General features: G+C 62.1%; 1 protein-coding gene across 1 annotated transcript; it reads right to left on the reverse strand.

The window, feature by feature from the left end:
- Positions 1–8,967: 8,967 nt before the first annotated feature.
- On the reverse strand, positions 8,968–19,341 carry AIRE (autoimmune regulator). Its single transcript, XM_034651157.1, has 14 exons — positions 19,096–19,341; positions 18,513–18,687; positions 18,062–18,217; positions 17,668–17,742; positions 16,827–16,940; positions 15,715–15,857; positions 15,522–15,602; positions 14,632–14,747; positions 13,456–13,555; positions 12,751–12,933; positions 12,093–12,211; positions 11,905–12,007; positions 10,213–10,281; positions 8,968–9,262 (listed from the first exon to the last, which is right to left on the reverse strand). The coding sequence occupies exons 1-14, from the start codon at positions 19,339–19,341 to the stop codon at positions 9,182–9,184; spliced, it is 1,761 nt and encodes a 586-aa protein (XP_034507048.1). The 3' UTR covers positions 8,968–9,181.
- Positions 19,342–20,558: the final 1,217 nt, after the last annotated feature.

A 20,558-nucleotide genomic window follows, 5' to 3' on the forward strand; every position in this document is an offset into this window, starting at 1 on the left:
CCGCGCACTGTCGCCGGGCCCGCCCCGCGCCGCTGTCCCCGCCCCGCGCCACGTGTGAGGTCACCGGCCGGGGGCGCGGGCAGGGGCGGGCAGTGTGGCCACGAGGCGGTTCCCGGCCCCGGTCCGATGACGCGGGGCGGCATCCCCACCGCGATGGAGTCTGTGACCTCGGTCCGACCGGGCCACGTTGTTTCAGTTCAGCAAACGCGGCGCAGTGATGGACAGCCCGTGCCAGTAATGCAGGGGCTATTAAGCCCGACCTGCAGCCAAGCTCTCCAAGTGCGCTACAGACAGCCGCTCCCCTTCCGAGCCCCGCCAAGTATCTGCAGCTGTAGGCCCGCCTGTCTGTTTTAGCTTTGCTTTTCAAGAAGTTGGTTGCAGGAGCCCGAGTACCCCTCCCTCCTACTCAGCACCCAGAGAGGGCCGTCAGGCTTTAGCCCAGGGCCCACGGAGCGGGTGCGGCGGCCTGATGAAGATGCCGAGGGGAGGTTAAAGCACAACCAGCCAGCCTCCACCTGTTCGTTTATCCCGGCTTCATGGAGTACGTGCTGGACCCTTGGAAAACTTGCACACCAACGTCACGTGGGGGGTGGGACCTGGATCAGGATAATGGCCTCTACCTTGCCTGGACCTTGGGTCAGTCAGGTGGAATGATGGAGCCCCTCTTGTGAGCCAGGACCCCAGAAGCAGGGACCAGCCGGGACAGCAGAACAGCCTGGCCCCCGCCCTCAGGGAGGCTGGTCCCCAGAATTCCTGTGAAACAAATCAAGGGCTCCCCAGAAAAGTGCCCCTCCCGCAGAAGCCCGGATCCAGAACTGGCGATTGGGAAGACCCAGACAGCCTCGAGGAGTCCTGGGATGCCGGTAACGTTCTGTCTCCCGAGCTGAGCGGAGACATGGCCTGTTGGCTTTATGCAAAGTCAGCATGCTGATCGCCTGTGATTTGTGCGTGTTCTTTATACGTGTTATGTTCTGATAAAAGGTTTGCCTGAAAATATTCCATTGTTGGGATGGGAGAAACGGGAGGTATTAGCCAAAGGGGGCGGAGGTCTGTTCTGCAGGACGAATGAGTCTGCTCCACTGTCCTGCACAGCACCCGCTCACAGTGCTGCAGCGAACCCTGAAAGCTCTGGCTGGGGCGCCTCGTGGCGCAGTCGGCCGAGCAGCTGACTCTTGGTCTTAGCTCAGGTCATGATCTCAGGGTGGTGGGACTTAGCCCCACGTCAAGCGCCATGCTTAGCCTGGAATCTGCTTGGGATTCTCCCTCTCCCTTCCCTTTACCCCTCCCCCCCACCCCAGTGCATGCTTTCTCTCCAATAAACAAATAAAATCTTAAAAAAAAATTATGCTAGGTTTTTTTATCACAAATAATGATGATAATAATGAATAAAGAGGGTAACTAACAACATTTAAAAATTTTTTCCCAAAAAAAACCATTCCATTGTGTGGAATATTGGGAAAGAGCAGAGATTTGGGATTGGCAGGGGGCGGGGGGCCGGGGGCCGGGAGGCCGGGGGCCGGGAGCAGGAAGCGGTGTGAACACAGGCCGTGCATCCTATTTAACCGCAGAGAGTCAGGACGCAGCAAGTGCTATGCCCAGGGTAGTGTGTGAACCAGACACCAGATGTTCCCTCAGGGGTAACCAGTATGCCGGTGTTGTCGTTCACCATTTTCTTGCTTTTCTTTTAGTTTTACACATGTGTATGTGTGCCTGTGCGTGTGTGTGCTTAAAAACACATGGTTTAGCTGCAAAGCTAAGTGGCAAACACAAAGGTCACCGGGCAAGGAAAGGCCACTGCCGCCACTGTTGGATTCGCAGAAATGGAATGGTCTCCGGGTCTCCCTGAGAGCGGGCATCATCGGAGGTTGTCGCCATGTACCCCCAAATGTGGAGGCTTGTAAAGCAACACGCACTCACAATCTCACGACTTCTGAGGGCCAGGGCTTAGAGAGTGGCTCTGCTGGGGGTTCTGGGCAGGATCTCTCACGAGGGTGGCTGCGTCATCTGTACGCTCAACTGGGGCTCGGGGGCTGCTTCTGGGACAGCACCCACACGTGGTCGTGGCCGCTTCCGTGTCCTCAAACATGGTGCTGCCTTCCCCCAGAGAAAGCGATTGAAGGGCAAAGCCACAGTGCTTTCGATGACCTAACCTCAGGAGTCACACACGGCACTTCCAGCACGTTCTATTCATTAGAAACAAGTTGCCGAGTTCAGCCCATGCTCAAGGTGAGCGGTGTAACGCTCCCCCTCTTGAGGAAATGGATATCAAAGATTGTGTTGATGTGTTTTAATGCCACCGCCAGGCCCTCCCAGGGAGGCATGCGCAAGGCACGTCAGCAGGGCTGTGGTGTGGGCAAGGTCCTGGACGTTAGGCAGGCATATAATTGGAGAATGGGCAGGTTTTCCTGCTGCCAAGCAAACTGAGGGCCCCCTCCGGCTCTCCGAAGCAGGTGAAGAGGTCCATAGGGCAAGGTCCAGAGGGGTCCCAAGTGCAGAAGTGTTCTGTCCTCACGGAGTTAGAGTTCGCCTTTGTCCCGGCAGGGGAGTGTTTCCGCCAACCCTGGAGCACTGCAAACCCCTGTGCTTAGGGTTTTTATGGGGGCTCCATCATGTTAGCACAACTGATTAAGCCGTCACCATTGGTAACTAACTCAATCCCTGCCCCTCGCCTCATTCTGAGGTCAGGGGTGGCTGAAAGCTCCCACTGTCTGAGCACTGGTTTGTTCTGGTGACCAGTCCTGGACCTCCAAGAGTCACCTCGTTGGCGTATTCTCAGGTGTGGCTGAAAGGGCCTTGTTTTGAGTAACACAATGTGCTCTCTTGGCCCTATACATCAGGAATCCCCAGGGTTTTAGGAGCTCTTGTGTCAGCGATCTGGGAGAAAAAGGACAAATATATACTTCCTATTATCACAGAGGGAAAAAAGAGCCTCATCGGTCACAGTGACACCAAGTCAGGCACAGATAGCAATCTGGGCTACTCAGCTGGCCATCTGCCCTCAGACCATGAAGACGGAATGATGTCAGGGACAACGTCTTTCTGGGGAATGACAGCCTTCAAACTGTGCCCAGAGGCCTGCTGCCCCTGGATGGCGGCCATCACCATCAGGTGCACACCTGTCATGCTAGGACCTCGGTCACCATCAGTGTCCTTGGTGCGTGTCACGTCCACCAGTTCCCAAATCTGGGTGGGGCACGTGCTCCAGGAGCTTCCTGATGAAGTGCTCACGGGAGGCATGTTTGAGGCTCTACCCACGTTTGAACTGGCATTGCTCTTCCCTGACACCCAAATGGGGATTTGCCGTATATAGCATTTTAGGTTAGAAAGCGTCTTCCTACAAATTATGGAGGGACATTCATTCCATTGTTCTATGGCTTCCAGCGTTGCCATTGAGACGTCAAAGCCACTCTGGCCCCTCACCTTTGCACACGACCCAATATTCTCTCTCCAGAAGCTTGTAGAATCTTCCTTTCGCAGGTGTGGAGTTCCATGATGCAGTGCCTCAGTGGGTCTGCTTCCCACGGCTGGGCTGGGCACGCTCCGTCCTCCCAGGGCAGCAGTGTGTGTTTTCTGTCCGGGACGAGTTCTTGAATGGTTTCACCAAGGATTTCTTCCACTCTGCTCTCCCCTTCCCTCTTCTGGGAGCTCCCACCCTTTACAGTTTGGATCCCGGACTGATCACCTCTGTGTATTGTTACTTTCCTATTTTCTAACTCGTTTCTGCTCTCCTTTCAGACAGATTTCTTCCCCTTGATACCCAATGTTGTGTGAAGTTCTCTGCTTCTGCTGGCATGGTTTTTTTGTTTGTTTGTTTGTTTAAGATTATTTATTTATTTGACGAGATAGAGACAGCCAGCGAGAGAGGGAACACAAGCAGGGGGAGTGGGAGAGGAAGAAGCAGGCTCCCAGTGGAGGAGCCCGACTTGGGGCTCGATCCCAGAACGCTGGGATCACGCCAAGCCGAAGGCAGACGCTTAAAGACTGAGCCACCCAGGCGCCCCTTCTGCTGGCATGGTTTTGATTCTCTGAATGTTCCTTTTAACAGAGTCCTGTTCTTGTTTCAAATTAGAGGACCCATCTCCCTAAGGATCTTGCTAGTTTCACTTAATTTTTTAACATTCTCTCCTCCTTTCCAAGTCTCTTCTTTCATCCACTTGACTTTATATCTTTTTGTTTGTCTTGCTCTCGATCATGTTAGAAGAATGTCTGGGGAATGTTGACCGTCTGTGATTAAGCAGTGAAACCTCTGTGACAGGTGACTTACACTCATTGAATCTTGTAGGGTGAGCTTGCTGGGCCACTTGCAATACCCCAGGATCACTGTTTTTAGGCTGGTCAGACTCAAGAGAAGAATCTTCCCATCTCTTGTCTGGAGCTGAATGAAGAGAGGAGGGGCTCTGCCTCATCCTGGGGCTGCCCCTCTTCTCTGTGTAAAGTCAGCTCCCATGGGCATCACAAGGGCTGTTCAGAGAACAGGTAGCGAGAGTCCCACCTCCGTGGTAGGAAACACCACGCTGAAATGGGGAGAGCAAGGCGGTGCTCTCTCGTTCACTTATTCACTCGCTTGTGCACAGGCTCTGTCGAGATCGGCGGGCATGGGCTTGGGGCAGCGGTGGGCGTCCACCCGCACATGGGGGCTCCCAGCCCTGGGTTCGAGTGTCCGCCGTGAAGTGAATGTGCCTTTCAGAAATCATACTCTCACAGTTATTTAAAGGTACTCTGAATGACAGCAACTTACAAAGGAAAAATTATCCATAATCCCTGATATAACAACCTGTCACTGTTCAGTGTTTCCTCCTGGTGTTTCTCTCTCCCTGTGCGTGTACACACACACTTCCACATGCATGTTCACACACATGTACATATGTGTATGCACATGCATATATTCTCTTTTTGTATGTATCCTACACACATACGCCCTACATACTTCTCTCCTTATACATGCACGTACCCTGTAGACGTATGCGTGCGTACATAAATATTATATATGCAAATATCAGTATATAAACATGTAAGTAAATACATCTAATTCAAATTGATACTCATCTGTTTCCCAACCAGGCTTGTACTCAGCATTTCTATTGTCTGGATGATATCCCAATCTATGGCTATAACACTATTTCTCAAAATATTCCCTGAATACTGAATGTTTGGCTCATTTTCAAAGTCGTATTCACTAATTCTGCAAGTATTTGCCCACCGCCCCGCACCGGCCCTGGGCAGCCTGGTCTCGGCACCATCTACAACACAGACTGTCCCTGGTACACACGGTCTGGAGGGACAGGCGGTGAGTAAATAACTAGACAAAAGGTCCACAGGGAGTGCACGCTGAGGGACGGAGAGGCGGTGGGGCAAGAACGAGGGGCATCCGTGGACAGGGTGCAGCTGCCCTCATCACACGCGGGAACGGGCTTCCTCTGGCTGGTGTGTCTCCGCCGGGGGCTGAGCGCTTTGGCTGGGCTGCGTGGGGCACATCACGTGGACTCGCCAGTCATCGGGCACCTTTGAGCGGGTTGTGGGTGGGCAGCTGGAGAAATCCTGTAGGTGGAGCAGAGTGGCCCATCCCTGCAGCCCCTGTGAGACCCTCCCAGAGGGGTGGCCCTCGAAACTGTCTTCAAAGCACCGGGTTCACTGCTGGGTGACTCCAGAGTTCCTGCCCAGGGCGCATGTATGAGGCGTGAGTTCCCGCCCAGTTCGGGTCACGGGCGGGAGTCCCAGCCCTGCTTCGCTATCTTGAGTCTAACTGTGTCCAGAAATACTGCCTTTTTCTGAGCCCACCGGGCACGCCTGCAGGCACCAGGCTCTTCACCCATGAGTGAGCCATGTCCCTGACCCTGAACCAGCCCAGCCCTCTCAGTCTGCCAAACAGGACCGGGCACTCAGGGCAGGACGGGCTGCAGGGCCCGGCCCAAAATGAAACTCAGACCCCTTGCTCATAAATGGTTAATGACCCCAAGACAGTGACAACTGAGCGTGCCACCAAGTGCTGGCCTGTCCACAGGCCTTTGCTGCGTCTTAAGGTCGGAAGAGCTGATGTTGCTGTTCCAGCCCAGTCGTGTCCCCGCTAGAGACACAGTATCCAGGACACTCGCTAACAACAGTAAGGGACTTCTTGAGGGGACCACTGCAGCAGGGCTGAGAGGTCGGGCTCAAGTCCGAACACAGCCCCAAACATGGGATTTGTGGCTAGGGAGCAGGTGAGGCACCTCAGGGTGCGTGGAGGAGAAGAAACACCGAGGTGGGGGCACTGGGGCCAAATCCCCGCCAGGACTCCCACGGAGGGCGGTCCAGGTGACCTGCCATGGATGGTGGCCCTCAGCACCTCAGAATGTGATGGCATTTGGAGACAGGCTCTTAGAGGGGTGTTTGGTTAAAATGAGGTCACGAGGGTGCATCCTAACCCAATCTGACTGGGGTCCCTATGAGACAAGGAGATGAGGACACACACAGAGGGACCACCAGGTGAGGACACAGGGAGAGGATGGCGCCCACACGCCCAGGAGAGGGCCCTCGGGAGGAGCCAGCCCTGCCCACGCTTGCACCACGGGCGTCCCACCCCAGGACTGAGTGCCTGCTGTTTGAGGCACCCAGTGGGAAACCAGGGTGGCGGGTGCTGGGGCGTGAGGGCCAGCTCAACGCGGCGTGGACCCGCTCACGCGCAGGGCAGACACGGGCTTCAGGCTCTAACAGAGGCAGACATCGTTCCTGTGCCAGACGAGCAAGACCGATTTCCACCCCCACAGAAGGACAGACAGAGCAAGTGGACACATGACAGGTGGTCGGATGTCCACTCCAGATGCGCAGAACATGGCCGTCACCTTGGTCGTTTACTCCTGTCTGAGATGCCAGAGGCACAGGACGGCCACAGGAATGCAGGCTCATGGCCAGTAGTGAGCGACCGAAGATGGGCACACGAGCCCCGTCCTGGCCTCTGCCGTCCCTGCCCTGGGGCTGGGGCTGGGGTCAGGGGTCGGGGGTCCTTCTGCACCTCCAGCCGCGCACACTGCAGATAAGACTCGCGCCTCTCCAGGATGGAAGTGCCGCCCGGCAGAGGCGCCCACGAAGCTGTGTGGCCCACAGTGTGGTCGGATGAGGGGGGCCAGGGCCTCAGGGGCTCAAGTCCCCAGGAGGAGAAGCCCAAGTTTAAGGAGATGAGCCAGGGTGGGCCACCAGTGGGAGCCCTGAGCCCCCGGGGGGGCCTCCGTGGACCCGTCTGTAGAGGGATTCTGATCGAGCTGGGTCTCAAGGCCCCAGAGCCCCCGGGGGAGACCCACTAGTGCTAGGGCTGTGCTGGGCTGAGAGGCAGGCCAGCCACGTCTGTGCACAGTGGCAGAGGGATTCATGGTGGGGTGCATTCAGTGGGGCGGGGGGGATGTGGACGCCGATGGACAGGGTGTTCGCAGCACATGGGTTTGCCCTATCGGCTCCCCAACACAACCCCTGCCCCATGGTCACCCCACCAGCTGCGCAAGGCCCAGCCCCACTCCATTCGGTCAGTGAGGGCTGCAGGCTAGACTGGCTGGGCTCAGGGCCCAGCGGCACTCCATCGGTGGGGGAAGAGACAGCTCTCGGGAAGCAGGGTGCTGTGAGTCAGGGGGGATCCCTCTCTGTGCCCCCACTCTGCTCTGGGAGAGCGAGCCTGGGCCTGCAGGTGGGCACTCCCGCCCAACACCCATCTCTCTCTGTCCCCATTCAGAAATGCAATCCACCCTCCAGGGGCATCCAGGTGGCAGGCACCCCTCCTGGCCCTGCTGTCCCCCTGTCTGTCCCACCACTGCCCACATGGCCTGGCCAGGCCAGCTGTCCGCTTGCTCTCAAAACACCAATGTCCACCTTGGTGGACATCCTTATTTGAACAAGCCACTCAACCAAGGGTCATGGGATGCTTAACCCCAGCCGCTGAGGGTTGGTCTGGCCTCCCCAGCCCTGGCCCGACCTTACAGTGCAGCTCTCCAGGGTGCGCCCACCCTTCCTGCCCCATTCCCAAGGGGCTGTCTAAGAAGCCTGCATGAAGGCCAGGGGGCCCTGGAGGTATCTGGGGAGCGGAGCGAGCCAGCCAGACCCCATGAGTCCTATGACATTGCCCCCTGCCTGGGCTGCCCCGGGTGGGGATGTAAGCCACCGTCCCAAGTCAGCACACATGTCCCAGCTCTCCTGCCCACACATGCACAGCAAGGCCTGTGGCCACTCCCCCCCCCCAATCCGGGCGGCCGTTCCACCACGGGGTCCCTGTGGGTGGGGGGCTCTGAAAGCCCTGACATGTCCTTCCACCACACCTGACCCAGCAGCTGGGCCCTAGACAGGGTCTTGGGCCTGGGACCCTGGCCGTGGGCCAGCATCTGACCGTGGTATGCGCCGTGAGGAGAGTAAGGGGAGGCGCTGTCCATGTGGCCCCCTGCACCCCGACCACCTGACCTGGTGTCTGTCCCTACAACAGCCACCTCCGCCTCCACCGCAGCACTCTCCCGCCCCCAGCCCGGTCCCGCTTCCTGCCTCACAGTGGTCACCAGTCTCTTGCACGCGATCTGTCCCTCCAGCCGGAATATCCCTCTCGGACCCCCGCGCCTGGGCAAATACGCACAATCTGGAAGCCCCACCGCAGAGGTCTCCTGGAGAGACGGCTGAACAAGGCGGGGGCAGACGGGCCACAGGGAAGGAAGCTCAGCCCTGGAGGCCCTGTGAGGGGCAGGGGAGGGGGGTGGGCCCGGACCTCAGGCTTGGATCTCACTGTGGGTGGAGGGGAGCCTGCACAGAAAGGAGCCCCTGTCCTCTTCTTGGGCCATTCCTGCGCGTGCGCATCTCCCTTCCCGCCAGCGCGGCCTGCGCTACGGGCACCAGACGTGCGGGGGGCCCACACCCGCCAGAGAGCATGTCAAACCCCACAGGAGTGGTTTTTATTCGAGTACACGCAATGCTTTGTGTGTCCACGAAGACGAGCCATGGCTACGAGCCGAGTGTGGACAACACCTGGAGCTTTCCGTCTTCCTTGATCCTGACCTGGCCTCCAGGGGTGGGGAGTGTGTCCTGCTGGTGGGTCCGGAGCAGGCCTCCGTGAGCCCGAGTGGGAGCTCACTGGCATCTTTGATTCGGAGATGGGAGGGGGGGGCCGCTCTCAGCCGAGGCCACATCTACGGGGCCTCCCCTCCCCCAGAGCTGCCCCACAGGCCCCGGCCATCCTGGATCAGGAGGGGAAGGTGGGCGCCTCGGCCAGCGGGCGGGACATGCTCTGGATGGCCCACTGCAGGATGCCGTCGAAGGAGTGCTGCAAGACAGCAGAGCAGAGGACTTGGGCACCTGCCAGAGCCCCCAGGGGACAGGTGTGCACACCCTGGCCCCCAGGGTCACCTGGAATCCTAAGCATCCTGACCCTCCTAGGTAGGGAAGCTGAGGCCCGAGGCACCACCAGACGTGCCAGTCGAGGGAGGACTCCTCATCCAGTGCTCCATCATAGCAACCCGTAAGCACAGGGCATGGCCACCGGGGCCATCCTGCCTCCTTTTTCTGGGGCTCTCTCCCGCACTGTGCTCAGGGGCCTGACGCTCCCACAGGATGGAGGGGTCAGGAGGAGTCCCAATATTCCGACAGAATGGGGCGACCGCACCACAAGGGGCTGGTGAGTCTGCCCCTCTCCAACGGAGGCCACCCCAGCCCCAGCTATGGGGCCTGGGGTTCCCCTCAAAGACACCTGCACTTGTGTGGGAGCCACTTGTACCCAGCCCCCCTCACAGGGCAGGGCCCCATGGCCCAAAGAGGACACATGTCCGACTGCCTGTCAAAAGAAGACAGAAGCCCTAAAAGCCCCCTTTTCTCCCCAGTGAGTGTAGCTGTTTATTTTGGGGTGGACCATTGTGGGTTGCTGGGGGCCGTGAGAGGTCCACTGAAGCGGTCCACTGAGAGGCTCCGGGATGCCCGCCCCACCCTCAGGGGACGTCAGCAGTCCGGTGCTGAGGTTATGCACCCCCCCACCCCTACCCCGAGGTCTAGGCCCTCCACGCAGGACTGGAAGCCGGAAGGGCAGGGGGAAGTGGCCCTTTGGGCTCCGTTGTGTGCTGGGGCCCTTGCATGTGCGGGGAGGGGCCAGCATGGGCCTGTGGCCCTGGATGCCCCGCACCAGAGAGAAGGGCTCCCGGCCACTCTGGAGGCTTGGGTGCCGGCTGCTTTGGGGGCTGGTGGAGGAGGGGCAGGCAGAAGGCCAAGCGGGTGACACATTACCTCGCTTAGGAGGGACTCCAGGTCATCCCTGTGCAGAACCGGCTCCTGACCAGCAGAACCGTCCCCCGCCTGGAGCCCAGGAAAGGGGGGTCAGCCCGACTTGCGCACCCCTGCTAGGGACAGCCAAAACCAAGCAGGACTCCCTGCAGAGGCAACGGGGGCCGAGGGCAGGGACTCCTGTCAGGGCAGTGGGGTGCCGCCCTGGGCAGGGCCCGGGGATCGGAATCCTGACACTCTGCTCCTCCCAGGGTGCTGGGCGCAGGCAGGGTGGGCGCGAGCGCGCCTGGGGTTCCTGCCAGGGCCCCGGCCCAGCTGGAAGCTGGTTCCCTGAGGCCCCCGGGCCTGACTGCCCCCACACGCTACATGCAGCCTTCCGGGGAAAGCCAGATGGCTTAGAGAACCAGCCAGAAGGGACCCTGTCATGGATGGGGAAACTGAGGCCCGGAGAGGAAAGTGCCTGGTCCAATGCCAACCATTCAACAAACACTGCCAGAGCCCATGGTGCCCCTGGGTAAGGGGCCAGGGCAGGGAATGAACCACACAGGAGACTGGCAGGTTGTGGCTCAAAACAGCCAAGTCTCAGCTGGTCGACACAGGCCCTGGAAGGCAGCCCCTGCGCCACGTGCGGGAAGGAGGGGCACAGCCTCCAGGGCCGCACCCACATTCTTGTGACTGCACCTGCGGAAGGTGGGGCTAGGGGAGGGGCCGAGGGGGCGGGGACGAGTCTCTCTCCAAGGTCATTAGGTTTTACATCACAAGGACAAGAAAGGGGTTTTGCTTTTAAAAGGTGTCAATGAGGAAGCATCTTCTGGAGGGAAGGACCCCCTCCTGGCGGGGAGCGGGGATGCACCCAGACGGCTGGAACACACACAGCGCAGACGGGTGGGGGTGACGGGAGGCTTCCAGGTGGCCCTGCACCCTGCACGCAGGCAGGTGTGCGCCAAGCCGTGGGGGTGCGCGGGAGCCCCTCACGGTCAGGGCCTTGGCCCCCCAGTGCCTGGGCTGGCCTGGTACCCACGCAGCGTGTTTGGGGGAGTATGCAGTGTGGCTGGGAGGAGGGTGGGCCACAGGTGGGGGTAGGACTTATCACCTCCCCCAGGGCCCTCACCAGTTGTCCTGGGGGCAGGGATGTGGTCAGGAAGGCCCCTGCTGCCAGAGGCCGGGCGAGACGTACCTGCTCGCAGCTCCAGAAGGAGCACACAGGACTCCCACCCCCCAGGTTCCCACGTGACCACAGAGAGCTCGCGCTCCGGGGCTGCGGCAGGACGGGCGGGGCTGGAGAGGTCCCAGCCGGCCACTGCAGGAGGACGGGAGCCCAGTCCAGAGCCCGCTCGCACTGGGCGGTCCCGCGTGCTGACTCATCTCAGGGTGGAGCCTTCTTGCTGCTTCGGCCTCACCCCCACCCCACCGGGGGTACGTGCACCGCAGGGACCGGGAGAGGGGGACTTGGGGCTGGGCTTGGTCAGGGCGAAACAGGCACATCCAACTTTCATCTCATCCACTATTGCTTAGTGCGTTTCCCTTTCAAACAGATGCTGTTATCAAGGAGTCTATTTAAACTACTGTATTGTATCACAACAATAAACAAGGGGTTCACTGGTGCACACCGCGGAGTTGGCACCTGGAGTGCCCCTGGAGGTGTGCTGGCCACCCCAACCCCGCGGGGTCTGAACCTCCCCGGGCAGCACTGACCTTGGCAGGCCCCGGCGCAGCGCGGGCGGGGTTCAGGGCGGGCGCCCCCTCCTCGGGGGCTGCGGCGGCATCTCCGGAGCAGGATCGGCAGCGCGGGACGGCCCTGCGCACAGCGGGCGAGGGTGTTGGGGGAGCCGGCGGCCCGCGGTGTCCCGCCCCGGCCCGCCGCCCCAGCCGCCCGCACTCACCCTGGCCGGGCGGCGCCCCCCGGGAAGTGGCAGCGCCAGTGGAAGGCGGCGGCGCAGTGCGCGCACCGCAGCGCGTCCGTGCCGTCCCCGCACACGCCGCACCGCGCGCCCGCGGGGCCCTGGAGGGGAACGGCGCGGTGACTCTGAGGGGGAGAGGCGCGCACCGCCCACGCCCTCTGCCAGGCCCCTGGGAGCTCAGAGACACCCGGCACCTTTGGAGTGCAGCCCCAGAGACCTTGCTTCCCCTCGGGGGCCCACACCCCCTTTACGGCTGGGGGTTTTTTTTTTTTTTTTTTTTTTTTTTTTTTTTTTTGGGGAACCGGGACTCCCCAATATGACGGGCCATCCCCCTTATTGTGGCGCCTGGGGGGTAGGGGTTTCAGGATCAGGGACCACTATCACTTCGGCTGGAATCCCTCCAGAAGCTTCCTTCCCCTGCCCTCCACCCTTGTTCTGGGTGCGCTCCCCCCCAGTGCCAGCCTCTGGGCCTCCCTCTCCAAGGCCAGTCCGGCTGCTCTTGGCAAAGGCCTTCCTCAGCCCTGACCCCAACCCCCATCAGACTGCTACCCCCCGCCCCCTGCATGTCAGAGCTCCATCCGGCTGCTCTGCAAACCCTGAGCCCCCAGCAGACAGCCCCCTGACCCCAGCACCCCCTCACCTGCTGCCCCTCAGGGCCCACACACAGGAGGGGGCGCAGGGCTGAGGGGTCCAGCACTGGCAAGGGGGCTGCCGAAGGTGGAGCCAGCAGGTGCTTGTAGGGGACAGCAGCGTCTATCCCGGCTGGGGGCTCTCTGGACAGTCCTTTCGCCTCTTCCCCTACCAACCTCAGTTCCAGAAGGACCTGGAACCAGAGGGTCAGTGCTTGGAGAGGCCACAGGGGACTTGCACAGCACCACCCAGGGAGTCAGTGATCGCTGGGACCCTGGGACCCCAGGGGAGCTGGTGTGGAGGGAACCCCACACTGGGTTGGAAAGGTTGGGTGCAATTCCCGGCTCTGTGTCCTCAGCAAGGTCCTTGAGCCTTTCCCCATTTGAGACAGGGTGTCTGCGGCCCTCGCAGCCTGTCAGTGAGGGCTCAGTGTATACCTCCGGCATGTGTTGTATCACTCGCGTCTTTGCTGCAACAGAATGCTTCAGACATTTTTAGAGAATGTTCTCAGTAGCCAAAGAACATCCCCTGTACTGGACCGACAGAGCTGAGGCCCCAAGTCAGCACTGAGCAACGGGGCCACTGTGAGGGCCACTTCCCAGTGTAGAAAGCCAAGCTGGTGGGGCCCGGCCAGGTGTGGGGGGCGCACGGTTCTATGACATACGGGAACAGCCAGGAGGCTGCACAGAGGGCCCTGGAGGGGACCTGTGCGTACCGGCGTCTCTGCAGGCGGCTCCTGGGGCTGGGGCTCCTCCGCCCGGGGCAGGTCCCGCTGGGCTCTTCCCTGGAGGCAGCTGGAGCACCTCCAGGTCCCACTGCTCGCGTGGTCACCGGCCAGAGGCATGCAAAGTGAGCAGAAGGGACAGTAGGCTTCCAAACACATAGGGCAGGGGAGGCCTCCTCCTCCAAGTCACTCCTTTCCCTTTACAGATGGGGAAACTGAGGCCCAGGCAGGACAGTGGCCGGTCAGCAGAAAAGCCCAGGATATTGGGAAATTTACCCCTGGTGGGGTCGCCCTTGCTAGCCTGGTCAGTGTCCCCTCTGAGAGCTTCTCTGATGAGCCCCAAGAATCCCAGACACCTGCTAACCTGGAGCTGCCTTTGTGTGGCTCTCATGCCCCGCCCCGTCAGTGGGACCTGTTTGAACTGGGGTGTTTATACCCCCCGGACCCACGTTTCCATAGGAGTGTGGTGCCCAGCAGAAGGGGACGTGGTCAAGCGCAGGAAGACGACAGCCCCGTCGCTGGAGCTGAGTGATGACCCTGCCCAAACCTCTCATTTTAGTGACAAGCATCTGGGGCTCAGAGACAAGCAGCCTGGTCAAGGTCACTCAGGGAGCTGAACAGGGCCAGGGCTAGAAGGGGCGGCCCGTTCTCCCCCCCAGGCTCCTCCCCTCCAGCTGGGGTGACCTGCGGGAGCTGGTGGCAGAGGGCAGGGCTGGGAGGGCCGGGGGAAGGGAGTGCCAGGAGGCAGACTCCAGAGGACTCGCGCTCTGCCAGGGATGGGCCCCCACTCAGCCTGACTTCGGGTAGGACCTTGCCTGGAGAGGTGGCACTGGCTGCTCATGGGAGTTTGGCGGGGGTGTGCAGTGAAACGGGTCAGGATGGCCCTTCACTGGGAGCCTTCATTCTGCTTCTCTGCCCTCTGGGGCCCCACTGGCCAGGCTTGGGGGTGACGGTGGGCCGTGTGGCCACATGGGAAGGGGGGCAGGAGGACCCAGGCCCCAGCCCCAATGCCCAGCAATGTAAACCAAGGCCTCCCTCCCGGGGGGCCCCACTTCCCATCCATGGAACCGGGAGACTTCTGGGCAGCCTCCTACTCAGGGTCAGCTGGGTAGACATGGCCATGAAGCCAGGCGGGGGGTGGCCTGGGCGGCCAGCATGCCAGCTCACCTGGGAATCTCGTGGAGCGGCGGGGACAGGCAGGCCAGGTGGAAGGCCCGGGGGCAGCCGTCGCAGCAGATGAGCTCCCCGCCGTCCCGGCACACAGCACACTCGTCCTCGTTCTTCTGACGCAGGCAAGACACACGCGTCCTCTGGAAGATCCCGGGACGGGCCGGCACCCTCCCCGAGAGCCCCTCAGCACAGTTCCACCACCGCATTCCCCAGGGGCGCCAAGTCCCCTGCCTGCTGCTCCCTGGGGGCCGGTGCCTAAAATTCTGCCCCGGCCCCCTGCCCTCCCCCAAGATACCCTCCATCTCTGAGACTCCAGTCTCCAGCGCACACCCCTGCCTGAGTGGTGCCACAGCCCCCGCTGGGGTTCCTCCTCCAGAAGCCCACCAGACCAGCAGCACCGCACAGCAACGAGCACACTCACTTAATGATCCCCCCGACCCCGCCATCTGGGGAGCCCCTGGGGCAGGCAGGGGTCCTGCTCATTTCTGGGGGCCTGGGGCCCAGCGCCGTGCCTGGTGTGGGAGAGGGCAGTCAGGTCCGTGGGGGCTTCTGCCTTGTGCGGGGAGCCCAGGATGGGCTCCATGCTCAGCTTCCGGGCTCCCAGCAGGGGCAGGCACATACCCACCCGCTGGCCCACTGTGCCCCAAGGGATAGCAGGCACCTAGACCAGACCTGGGGGTTAAAAGCCTGCTAGGACTCACTTTCTCTGACTTATTTGAATTTTTACAATTGTGTGTTATCAGAAAAAACAGTATTAAAAAAAAGCTCTACTGTGTGAGCAGCTTAGACCTCTGACCTCATCACCCAAGTGAGCCTGGACGGGGGCAGAAGGCCGCCCGGGCTGGGGGGTGCAGATGAAGGAGTTCCACCCACGCTCTGGGTGTTACCTGGTGGAGCTGGGGCTCGCTGGGGAGGGCGGGAGGGGCCTGCAGCCTGCCCTGTTGGCCTGCTCTCAGCTCACCTCCACCCTGCTGGGGCAACAGGCAGGGTCACTAGAGTGCGAAGCCGGCTCATGCCGGCCCAGCCCCAGCTGAGCTCTGCGTGCGCTGGGTGGCGAGGGGTGTCAAGGGCAGTGCTTACAGGGGCAGAAGCCTGGGTCCCCTTGGCTCGGACCAGGGTCTTCAGGCCGCTGCTACGGGTCTTGTTCTTCCCCCCAATGGGGTCTTCGAACTTGCTGGGAGTATAAAACTCCCCCCCAACCTGGATGCACTTCTTGGAGCCACCTGGGAGGAGAGGCTGGCTGGGCCCTGCTCAGCGGTACTCCTGCTGGGCGCCTGGGCGGGCGGGTGCGGAGGCTGGGGGCTCTGCCGCCTGCACCCCGTGCAGCCCCACTCAGCTCGGGGACCAGGGTCCTGGGCACAGGGGCTCTTCCGCAGGGACTGTGCTGGGTGAAGCGTGTCCACCAAATTCCCATCTTCCTGGAATCTCAGTGCAGACTTCCTTGGAAGTGGGGCCTTTATAGTTGGGATTAGTTAAGATGGGCTCCGGAGGGACACTGAGGCCAATGACAGGTGTCCCCAGGAAGAACGGAGAGGACACGGGCAGACTGTGGGAGAAGACCCTGCGACCTGGAGGTGGAAGCTGCCGTGATGGGCTGGACACAAGGCCCGCCAGCAGCCAGCGGGGCCAGGGAGGTGGGAAAGCTCGTGCCCTAGAGCCTCCAGAGGGAACACGGCACTGCCGACACCTTGATTTTGGAACTCCTGTCACTCTGCACTGCCCGGTTTGTGGCAGTTAGTTACACCTGCCTAGCGAACTACCGCAGGCTCCTCAGGACCCTCCCTGGGGGGTGAGACCAGGGCCCGCATTGGCTCCCAGGGGCCAGCTGGCCTTGGCTGTCCTTGGCATCCCCACCGGCAGGTGCCCAGCCCAGAGGGAGAGGAGGGAGGTGATGTGGGGTCAGGGCAGGTGCTGCAGGCATCCTGCTGGAGAATCTCCTGGGGAGGGGTGAGCCCAAGGCCCTGAAGGGCCCACCTGGGTGCGCAGAGGTGACCCCGGAGGTGGCCCTGGACCGCCGGCCCTGCAGAAGTCCAGCAGTCCCCCACCCCGAGGGGAGCCCTCGGTGCCCATCCCGTCCCTCCGAGGAGGCAGAGACACGGTCCCACCTGCGCGGGGGCCGCCGGGTACTCAGGATGGACATGGATCCAGGGGGCCTGCATCCCCCTGGCGTCCCCTCGGGCAGCGCCGTCTACCTGACTCAAACACCTGCTGGATGAGAATCCCCTCCACCGCCCCACAGGCTCCTGGGACATCCCCCGACGACACCGTCACGGCTCTCTGGACCGAAGTGGACATGGTCTGAATTCCTGGGGAAGGGAGCACCAGATGGGGGGGGTCATCATTGGAAAGAGGCCCCCTGAACCCCTCTTTCCTGCAGGCAGTGGGGAGCGAGAGGTGCCTGGGCTGTGGAATCTTTCCTTCCTTCTGCCCAGGGCAGGCCTTGGAGGGGGCCCAGCCCCTCCACATACAGACAGACAGACAGCCCGTGTGTAAGTGCGGAGACAGGCCATGTGTGTGTGGTGTGTATATGTGTGTAGTGGGGTGTGGTGTGGTGTGTGTAGCATGCATGTACTGTGTGTGTGTGTGCTGTGCGGTGTGGGGTGCGTGAGCTCACTGCACCCCGGGCAGGACCGAACAGCGACCCCAGGACCCGGCCCTGGGCTGTGCTGGGAGGGAGGCCGACTGCCCACGGCTGCCCGGAGGCCAGGCGACCACAGGAGGTCTCTGGGGTCCCCCAGGCTGGGGCAAGGAGGGGAGGAAGGGGGCCAGGCTTCACCCCACTGACGGACCAAGCAGGACCCTCTGGAAGAAGCAGTCTGAGCTGGCCCTGAAGGACAGGGACACGGAGCCAGGCACACGTGGGGTGACCCGAGATGCCCCTTCTTTCCCTGGTGTGTCTGTCCCGCCGAGGCTTTGGGGTGAGACGCCAGGCCAGCAGGGTCCCGGCCCCCCGGGACAGGCCTCTGAGGGTAGCACCCCATCTAGGCCCTTGATGCCTTGACCCCGGGGCAGGGAGGCCTGGGGCTGGCTCACCGTTGCCCAGCGGGAGGCGCTGAGGCTCTGCGCTGCTCTCCGGCTTCTTGGATGGCTTGGCCTTCGCTTGGGAGCCTGCAGGGGGAGCACACACCAGCCGTCTCACGGTGGCGGAGGGGGAGGGTGGCCAGGGCCAGCAGCCAAGGGCGGGGGCAGGAGAGCCTCCCCAGTTGACTGCGCTCCGCTGCACACATCCGTAAAAAGGAAGTAACAGCCACCTGCCTACTCCCCGGAGTCCTGCCTAGTCCCCTGGACGAGGGACGGCTAGGCTCATCCTTCTACGTGTCCAGAGGGGACCTCTGCAGCCCCGGCCAGGCTGGCTCCAGGCTGGCGTCAGGGGGTGTCGGACTCCCCACAGCAATCTGTGGCCCAGCTAGCCCCTCAAACTAGGTACCTGGGCTGGAGGTGGCCCGTGGAGACAGTGCAGCCGGTGGGGTGGCCCTTGGCTCCTCCAGAGCCTTCCTCTTGGTGGGGGGTCTGGGCAGTAGCACGGGGGCCTTGGGGCCCGTCGGGGGCTTCCTCCCCTTCCGGGGCTGGCTGAGGTCCATATCTGCAGGGTGCAAGGGGGGGCCAAGCCTCAAGACCCTGGCAAGGTGGGCAAGACCTCGGCCCTCTGGACTCCGAAGCCAGGATGGTCCTAGTGATGTCCAGGGGCTCCCTGACCACGCCCCTACGTCCCTCTTCCGTCCAACTGGGCTGAGCCCTGTGGGACCCCAGGCCCCCCCGCCCCCCACCGCANGGGCCAAGCCTCAAGACCCTGGCAAGGTGGGCAAGACCTCGGCCCTCTGGACTCCGAAGCCAGGATGGTCCTAGTGATGTCCAGGGGCTCCCTGACCACGCCCCACCTTTGGGGAAGCCATCTAGGATGGGCTGCAGCCGGGCATATCTCTCCAGGTTGTAGTCCTTAAAGAGAACCCTCCAGAAGTCCAGGATGGCAGCTGCGTCTTGGGTCAGGAGCCAGGAGAGGAGCGCGTGGAAGGCCTGCGGGCAGCCTTCCCTCTCCTTCAGACGCAGAGTCTCCTGAAGCAAGAGTGGGGAGTGGGAGCCCCGCCTCCTGCCTCCCCAGTACCCCCACTTCTTGCCACCCCCGCAAGAGGGTGCTGCAGGAGACCTGGGCACTGTGTCCACGCCCTTGGGGTGAGGTGGGTGTGGGGGTGCCGGGGGTGCTGGGGGTGAGGGAGACCCGCCTGGAGCTCGTCTTAGGGGACCGCACCCCTGGCTTGCAGGGCAGCTTCAGGAGGGCTGGGAGGGGGCGTTGGGGAGGCACAGGAACTTGTCCCGGACCCCAGGCCCCCGTCCAGCCCTCCTGACCCCCACTTGTTGGGGGGGCAGAGTCCATCAGGAGCTCATCTTCCCAGACATGGCCCCTGACTCGATGGCAGGTTTTGGGGAAGGCTGGGGGGCGTCGGGAGCCTGGTCGGGGCCCACCTGGAACTTGTCCTCAGGGACCACGTCATGGTCAGCCAGCGCATGCAGCAGCGGGAAGGCGCTGTCCACAGCCATGGCGATCTCCGTGCGGTGCAGCCTCAGGAGGCGGCGCAGCACCGCGTCCCCAGCTGCCCGGGCCTCGCCCGCCATCGCAGGGGCTGGGGACACGGGGCTGGGGGCCCCCTCTCCCCGCCTAGGGTCCCGCGGCCTTGGGGTGCCACTGGACTTGTGGAACGTCTGGGCCATCTCCGCCTCCTGGCCCTTGCGCGGCCTCTGCCCTGCCGGGCACCTGGGCGGGGGCGCACCTGGCCGGCGCACCTGGGCGGGCACCTCTGCGGGCTGAGCCCAGCCAGTGCCCAGTCTCTATTATAGCCGATTCCCCCCCCCCAACCGAAAGAGCAAAGGCTGTGTTTCCCCAGAGCCAATCAGGGCCGGAGGGAGGGGCAGGGATGGAATCGTCCCTGTAATCCAGTAAAGACAAGGCCCCAGCCACCCCACTTCCACACCTGCCAGAAGGCTGTTGGAAGCTTCTGGACCAGGGCCCGACCCCTCTGTGAGGGGGCTGGGGGGCTTCTCAATTCCTGAGCTGTGGTTCTGTTCAGATGGGTGACAGCCAACGCAGGTGCCCTCGACCTCCCCTGAGGCCCATGGGGCTGCCCAGGGGCTCCGGCACTCAGGCCGGGACCGTGGGGCTGATTGGGGCAGGGTCCCTGGTGGGGAGTGCGCAGGGCCTGGGCCTGGGCTGCAGGAGGGTCCAAGGGAGGAGCGCCTGTCTGATGGAGGACAGTGTGTGCCCGTGGCACAGCACGGGGCATTGCCTGGAGGCTGTGTGATGCTGGGCCAGTTGCTTTCCCTCTCGGAGACTCAGCCCCCTCATCTTTCACGTGAGCACATCCCCCTGGGGGACCCAGCTGCAATCTACCCTCCCCTTCCTCCAGCTCGGAGAAGGCAGCTGACCCTGTGGACTGATGCACCTGAGTGTGGCCCCAGGAGCCCCTGCTCACAGCCCCCCGGTGGGAGGGGCGCCACCGGAGCCTTCCTAGGGCTGGTGACAGAGGCTGGAGGATGATGTGGGGAAGCCGGCCCAGGGCAGTTGCAGCAGAGGGGGGGCTCCGCATCCCAGGCTATGGTGGACGAGTGCAGGGGACCCATAGTGGCCCAGCGTGGCCTGGGGCAGAGGGACAAGGGCCACAGAGGAGACACCTGCCCAGGCGGCCAAGCTTCAGGAACACGGGAGGCCTTTTGGAAGAAGAACCTAGTCGGGCTCCGATGGGGCTGGAGGTGAGGGCGGGGGCCAGGAAGCCTGGGGTCAGAGTAGTGCTGGGCTGGGGTGTCGTCTGGGCAAGGGGTGGGCAGACAAATGCCATGGGGGTGTCACCAAGATTTCTCATGAGATTAGGTCGCTCTGTTTTCTATGGAGGTGGGAGTTCTGGGGGGCTGGGGAGAGCACTGAGGGTCAGAAC

The sequence above is a fragment of the Ailuropoda melanoleuca genome, chromosome 1 (genome assembly GCF_002007445.2).
Source record: "Ailuropoda melanoleuca isolate Jingjing chromosome 1, ASM200744v2, whole genome shotgun sequence".
NCBI classification, from domain to species: domain Eukaryota; kingdom Metazoa; phylum Chordata; class Mammalia; order Carnivora; family Ursidae; genus Ailuropoda; species Ailuropoda melanoleuca.